General features: G+C 44.5%; 1 protein-coding gene across 1 annotated transcript in view; it reads left to right on the forward strand.

Annotated features, from left to right (window-relative positions):
* LOC104159398 (ethanolaminephosphotransferase 1-like) overlaps window positions 1-3,517 on the forward strand; it is a gene marked incomplete at its 5' end in the record, with an annotated part of 5,796 nt that extends 2,279 nt beyond the window's left edge. Inside the window, 2 exons of the mRNA XM_009697296.1 lie at window positions 2,080-2,262; window positions 3,452-3,517. Coding sequence (XP_009695598.1) covers window positions 2,080-2,262; window positions 3,452-3,517 — 249 coding nt within the window. The remainder of the gene's footprint in view (window positions 1-2,079; window positions 2,263-3,451) is intronic.
* Between the last annotated feature and the right edge of the window lie 3,931 nt (window positions 3,518-7,448).

Consider the following 7,448-nt stretch of genomic DNA (forward strand, 5'->3'; position numbering starts at 1 on the left):
AGGTGACAGCCTCTTGGGAACAGGCAGAAAGATGGGCCATTTCTACCAGTTTTGGCTAAACTAAGGAAAAAAGGCCTCCAAGGCCTAAAAAAGGAAAGCTGCTTAGCCATGAGAGGAAGACTTCTTTTCCCAGTCCCCATGGCCGACAGCAGGACTGCCTATGGGTTGACCACCCCTCTTGCCGAGAAGCTCAGACCTTGCCTTGCGATCTGCTCGTAGGGCAAGTCTCGGCAGTATCCAGGTCTGAGGACCTCACCGCAGAGCACAACTGTCACAGCTCCCGCTTAGGAAGCCCCCAGAGGCGTGTGTTTGAGCCCAGGAGGAGGGGATCGTCAGCCATCCCCGTAGCAGGAGCGCAGTGGCCAACGTGGTGGCTGGCTGATGGGCAGGGGCCATGTCGACTCGGGACATGCTCCATGAGAAACCCCCCAGGGGAGGTGGGAAGAGAGAGAAGATGCTAAGGACCTACCCAGGGGTACAAACCACAGGTGCTAGAGTTTAAATTCAGCAGGGCCAGGGCAGCATTGCACGATGTAGGAGAGGGGGATGGAAGAGCACAGGGCATAGTCCCATAGCCTTACCTTTTCTTTCCAGTCGGCCTTTCCAGACTCCAGCGCTTTCATCTCCTAACGCTGGTTTTGCCTCACTTGTAGTGTGAGTCAGTGCTTCAGGACCAGGGGGAATAAGGAATTGAGGGAGGAGTGCAACGCATAGTCCATTTTGCAGTCCTGTGATATACTGAAGGTGAATTGCTCCAAATATTAATAAGCAATCTTTATGAAAAAATTGAGTACCGTACTTAACATGGTGTAATAATGGTTTAAAGCAATGTGAAAGCCAACCTCTGGACAGGTGCAATTATTCAGCCAGAAAAATCATAGCATGTAGATTGCTTTAGCAGTTTCTGATACCCTCTGGCATGATTCCCAAAGGACTCATAAAACTAGTGTTACTCAAAACATTCATAATCAATACTGATAATGCATTGTAAGCAAAGATATTTACATTAGGTACAAATGCTTACTTCTTGCATTATTGAAAGTTAATTATTTTTTCATAGTTTACTTTTCGATTCTTCAGCTTCCACAGCACGGCCAGTAAAGCCAGTATCTTTCCCCTATGGTCAGACCCTTACTGCTGCTGTTGTAGGATTTCAGGCACTGCACAGGGAATGACTTTTTCTTTCTTCTACTGTTTTCAGGATACATAAAATCTATTTTTAACCACATTTAAATTTTGAGTGAAACTTAAATCGATAAAATATTTCAGATGTGCCTAAATTCCTTTTTTTTTGTTTTGCAAAGGGCATGATGTATGAGACACATTTCTTAAGGAATCTAAACCAGGTAAAACACTTAGGTGTGCTTAACTGGTTTTAAAAAGCTGAATTTCAAGTGAGTTCATCTCATTGCGTTTCAAGAACTCAGTAAAATTAAGCTAATTGCTTTCAGTTAAAGTATGTACCATATATTCATTTTTTTCTGCCATTCTGAGTGGGATCCCTTTCTCTGGGCCCCCAGCTACATCTCCAGGGAGTCCACTGCCATGATCGAGCCAAGAAAATGGTGTTTTAGTACATGAAGGAGTGCTAGAAAAGAAAAACAGGTTTTAAAAGTGGCATGTCTTACCTTCCCTCCCCTCCCTTCTATACAATGAACCAGAATATATCTCTGTCATGCCTTGTCATTAAAATACCAGTGCGCTCTCCCAGCAATTAAGTGGTGGCACATTTGATTTGGGATCGCAACTTTACGAGCCTGTGTGAAAGCACATGTCAAACAACCTCTCCTATTGTGAAGATGTGCTTCGGCTTATAAAGCGAAGCATGTCAAAACACTGTCTCCAGAAAAGAAGTGTGTATTTTAGATTACTTGTAATAAAGTCCTTGAAGGCTCACAGACAGCGAGGCACAAAGGTGTATCTATCTATAGTAGTCTTCTCACCAGAAACAAGCCCCACTTTGAACTCTAGCCTTGTTTTCGCCTCATCAAAAGCAACCCGCAGAGAAAATGGGCGCTCTTTTGCTTAGACCCTTGGGCTGACCCAGCGCTTCTCACCTGGCACCTCTTGCTCCGACAGTGCAAGGTGATCGTCTGCCAGATGAGCAGCACCCGGCCGGAGCTGTTCCACTGGTTCCTCTTCCCGCTGGCGTTGGTGGTCTACGCGGCCATCTCCGGGCTGCTGGGCTGGATGGAAGAAGCGGTGCTCATCGGCTTCACTGCGCTGGTCACGGCCACCCACGTGCACTACGGGGTCTGCGTGGTGAGTGGGCACCTCCAAAGTGGCCGTGGGAGAGAGGCGCTGGGACGGGGAGGGAGATGGGCTCTGGGAAGGGTGTCTGGGCTGCCTAGTTGGGGCAGTCTCCAGGAGCCTGAATGTTCAGTTACAGGGTTGTTTTTTCTTTTTTTTTCCCTGTGTATTGTTTTATTTAGTGTAAAGTTAAAAAAAAAAGTCAGTTTGCTGCAGGCAGTGCCTTTTCGCACGTGCAGCAACTTCAGTGACTTGAATTATTCCAATGTTAGCAGAATGGTTTCGGCTTTAAACCCATCACAATGAGAATATTTATGGACTGGTTTGATGCAGCAGTCGACCCACGTGGCGTGAATGTTCCCACCCCTTTTTTCCCCTTTCTTCTTGCTGAGGTGACTTCATTGCAAAAATAGGAAGGTAAAATGCAAAGTGACATGAATAGAATTCAGAAAATAAGGTTAGCTTTGCTTTGAATCTGCAAGCAAAATAGCTGTCCCAGTTTCTAACCTTTTCTTGGCTCTCTGTTAGCATCTCTCAAGCTGGAGACATGAATGGTTTTCCAGTTCATTCAGTTTTACCAGTGCATTTTTGTCTCTGCTAGATATCAGTTTTGTCATTTACTGTCATCTGAATTACTGCTTAAATTCATTTTGCCTCAGTTAATGCCGTCTTTCTAAAGAGTATTGTCAAATAATCCTTAGGAAAGTGTCTTAACAGGGGTTTGCTTTTAGCTAAAAGACCTTGCACAGCAAAGATGTCATTTCACAGGGAGCTGGTCAGTATTCTTTTATTTAAGCTACACCATTGGGATATTTTTCTTTGAGAGAAGCCTTTTGTCAGCAGACACTGGCATCACAGTCGATTTTACCCCAGCATCAATACGGGCCAGTCAGCGGAGGTCAGAATGGAAATACCTGGTCAGAATTCACCACTGACCGAGGGGGCCCAGCCCCGTCACAGTTTATGACATCTGTGGATCTGGTCTGTAGTGGCTGAACTTCCCATCGCTGTGCTGCAAGAGGAATGTAAAGACCACAGCTCTCTCGCTTGAATACTTGTAGGTCCCTATGTACCCGTAGGTCCCCACGTACCCGTAGGTCCCCAAGTATGTGAGGACTGTGGCTGGGTCCCGGGGGAAGAGAGACGGTGAGTTGTGAAGCACGTACAAAACTGGTTGCTAATCTCCGTGATTTCTCTTTAGGGGAGGCAGCTGAGTAAGCACTTCAACATTTATATCTTCTCACTGAAGAAACGTGTCCAAGAGTGAACACCTGCACTATGATCAGACTGTAACACTTGACGTGGAGATTCGCAACTCTTCTGATGTGATAAACAGTTGGAATTAATCTGATTAAAATAACCAAAGAATAGACTGGTCTGGATATCCGAACCACTGCGACAAGGAGCTATGCAGCAAGATGCTTCATCTCAGAGGAAGATTCCTGTCTAGCAGAGAAGGGTTTACAAAGTTGTTCTGCTGCTAATATTTATTCTCTTCACTAATGCCGTGTTACTACCCTCTGAAGCTTTTGTCTTCCTCCTCCTTGCCGCTTTGTCCAAAGTCCTGGATAAATCCATGCTGGGTTACATGAGATCCTTGATGGTTTATACCCAGCACTGGTTTTGCCCAACGACCCTAGCGATGCAAACCCTCCCTGTATGTCCTTCCCACTCAGACAGCTATGCCCCCTCCATTTTCCATGTTTATTTTCTCACAACTCATTTCTTCCATACAACCTCCTGAAGGGCTTACGCACAGTCAGCCTTCTCACGTCAAACGAATGCGTGAAGAGAAGAGAATGAGCTCAGAAAGCTATGGGTACAGTAAAGCGTTTTTGAAACATATGATTTTTTTTCCCCAGCGTTAGGATGAGTCTCAGCTGACCTGTATCTGTCAGAAATGCAGAGTCCGTAGAGCAGCAGCTGGACTTTATACTTATTTTCTAGGCAGTAACAAGCATATTGTTGATATTTCAGTAGCAACAAGCAATATACCCTACAAAGGTCGTGAGTTGAGAATAAATTTGGCCAACAAACCTTTGAAGATTCTCATATTTCACTGCGAAACTAGTTAGTCAGACATCATCTATGAGTGCAAAATGCTACACAAATCATTATTTGCCTGTGTGCTTGGAACAAATTCTTGCGGGTCTAGATAATGACCGAAAAAAAAGAGATAAGAATTTTTTTTTTTTCTAAATATTATGCATTTGCATGCAGATGTAAGCTGCTCACTTCATCTATAATATATGTAGGTTTTCTGCGTGCCCTGGAGGAAGGAGTAAGAATTTGAGTTTCATCTCTTTTCATATGCTGCCTAGCCAGAGGGACTTTGTGGCCTTGAAGCACTAATGAAACAATCTGTCCACTTCCCCCAAGGTAAGCGTTGCATTACATTTCTTGCACAGAGGGATGTGATTGACAGACTGGCATGTTTATTAACTAGTTAACTATCTCGCTTGCCAGACGCAGGGCAGAAGCGTAGCTGTTGAGCTGCCTCGCCTTAAGTTCACCTTTTTCAGTTCTTAGCCCATTTCTCTGGCTTTATCACTAGCCTGATCAGTTTTTCCCCAGTTAACGTACCCTTACATCGGTACCTCCTATGAATATTTTCAGCCAAGCACTGACTAGTCATATCTTCGTGAACGGCTTCAATCTAAGTTTGTACCGCCTGTTATGGTAGTTGCCCTACCACAACGTCGGTAGGGCTGATTTCCCTGGCAACCCTTACCGCAGGTACCAGGGGATCAGCCTGCACGTCACCTTCCCCTCTTCACCACGCAGAAATGCCTCACCGACTTGCAAAGTTTCCTACGGTTTGAAAGTATGCACGTTCCACCTACCAAACAAGGATGCTGAGGGTCCCACCCCCCAAGTGAACATCGTACTACAGTCACAGCTCCAGCAGCTGAAGGTTCGTGGTAGGCAGAGAACACAGATTGTCTTGTTAAGGTTGGTTTGGAGCTTTTGCCGAGACTCCTGCGGGGAAGGGAGGCTCCCGCGCCCTCCGGCACCGCTGCAGTCCAGCTCCAGGGCTGCAGCTGGAACAAGGAGAGGCATCTTCCAGCCTTCCTCCTCGCTGCTGGGGTGGCCCTGCATGATGCGAGGGGAGTGTGGGGTCTCCACGGAGGCACTCCCTAACTGCCCAAGGACTCCCTCTCTCACAGCAAGGTTTATTTAATGCAGGTTGCTAAAAAAGACAGTTCTGTGTTTGAAGGGGAACGATGAGTTTGAGGTAGGCACACACCCAGCAATCTCACTGCTCGCTGAAGTTCAGTGTTACATCCGATGCCAGATACGCTGCCACAAAAGTCTCACCTATTTCAGCAGTTTGTACTTAACCCGTCCACCAAAAGTTTCTGGAGGAAGTCCTGATGAGAAAAGAAGTAGAATAAAATACACAAAAATACCTCTGGATTGAATGTGATTGCACTGGAGGAACTCTGTTGTCAGGCTTCCCTTTTCCCTCTGTCTTGCACTTATTTATGAAACAATTGGAAATAAGGGTCACAGAAGTGGCACAGTTTGATGCACTGTAATGGAGTATTTTGAAATATTTCATTAAATGAAATTATAAAACTTGAACTGCCACAACCTGCCTGCACTTGTACCTTTCTGAAGAGAAACACAGTATCACTTTTAAAGGAAATTAAACTCCGGCCAGCTTTTTCATGTTCTATATGAAGACACAGCAAATAACATTCTTTTTCTTTTTTAAAGCAACTTGTCACTACAATCTCTATAAAGACAGGTATGAAAACAGATCATGTATTGCACAGTGTATATACTGAATTGTTATCCATCTTAGATGGTAACTGGTTCAATGAACGGGAATAAAAATGCTTTTTCATAGGGTGGTATGGTCACAGATTTATTTTGCAAAGTCAGATAACGGTATGCAGATGACCCAACAGTCTAACAACAATTGGTTTTGGTCACAACATTATGGCAGAAAGTTTTCAACTATTTGAACTGGAAAATATATAACTTCTTTTTTATACCGTTGAGCATTCATGCTAGCCCAAAGACGTGCCTCCCCCCTAAGTCTTACGAAAAGCAACTAAACTAGCGCTGCTCTCCCAGGTTTGAGCGCCTGGGTTGGAAATGGGTTCCTCTGGTCCCTGCCTCATCCTGCCCTCCTCTACCAGAAGCCTTCCCAAAGTGGGGCTGGGCAGGGGCTCAGCCCCAGGGGTACCGGGAGGCAGCAGGGGCCCAGGCTGACCTCTCGCTGGTGGCACACAACCAGGTCGCTTCAGCTCATGGCAGAAAGAGGTCCCGAGCCAAGGCTCAAAGCCCTGGAGAATCAGCCGCAACTCCTGCGGCAACGTTGCTCATGCTGCACAAGATCAGAGCTGTGAGAATTACAATGAAGCTTCCTCCTTTTCATCCAGAATGCTAACATTTTAATCTAAAATGTAGGTGGCTTTTAGGTACTGCACTGAAGGGTCATCCCTGAATACTTGGCCATTGCAAGGGAAGTCCACTGGCAGCTTCAGTGCCCTTCCTACAGGACTCTCCTCACCTCCTGGCTGCTGCGAGTTTTGCTTTTGCTGTATCAAAACTGAGATACAAGAAGAGATTTAGTACTCTGAAATCAGAAAGCATTTACCGCAAAGAAGAACGTTCTGTTTACATGCACATACGTACGTGCATTTTCTTTTTTGATTTGTAGAAGGGGATACAGTTGCTGAGCTCTTGGGGAAACAGATCCTGCCTACACACACGGAATAAGGGACTTTTTTTTTTTAGAGCAGCTGCCTTTTTCTTCCTGCTGCCACATGCAGTCACTAATGAAACAAAAATATGTATTTAAACCAGAAAAGTATTACTTTAGAATGTTTTGAATAGTCTCTAGAGCTAGACAGATTTTAACATATATTTTTTTATTAAATATGTAAAAAGATAAACGCAATCAAGTTATTCACATATTCAGACAAAAATCTACTCTACCATGCGACAATTTGTGGATAATGTAAAATGACTGATACATCTGAATAAGACTTTTTGTATCTATTATGCCATTACTTATCTATTTATAATTAACAATACATATGTTTACATTCCTTTCAGTTTACATTTAATATATAACCCAAAGCTTTACGGTGTGCTATTTAGTAAAGGTAATTACAAATGCATATTAAAACCATAACGGAAGAATGGGTTACTCACAGGGGGTGGGGGGAGAAGGACAACTCTTT

Source organism: Cariama cristata, unplaced genomic scaffold (assembly GCF_000690535.1).
Source record: "Cariama cristata isolate BGI_N322 unplaced genomic scaffold, ASM69053v1 scaffold5543, whole genome shotgun sequence".
Classification (NCBI taxonomy): Eukaryota; Metazoa; Chordata; class Aves; order Cariamiformes; family Cariamidae; genus Cariama; species Cariama cristata.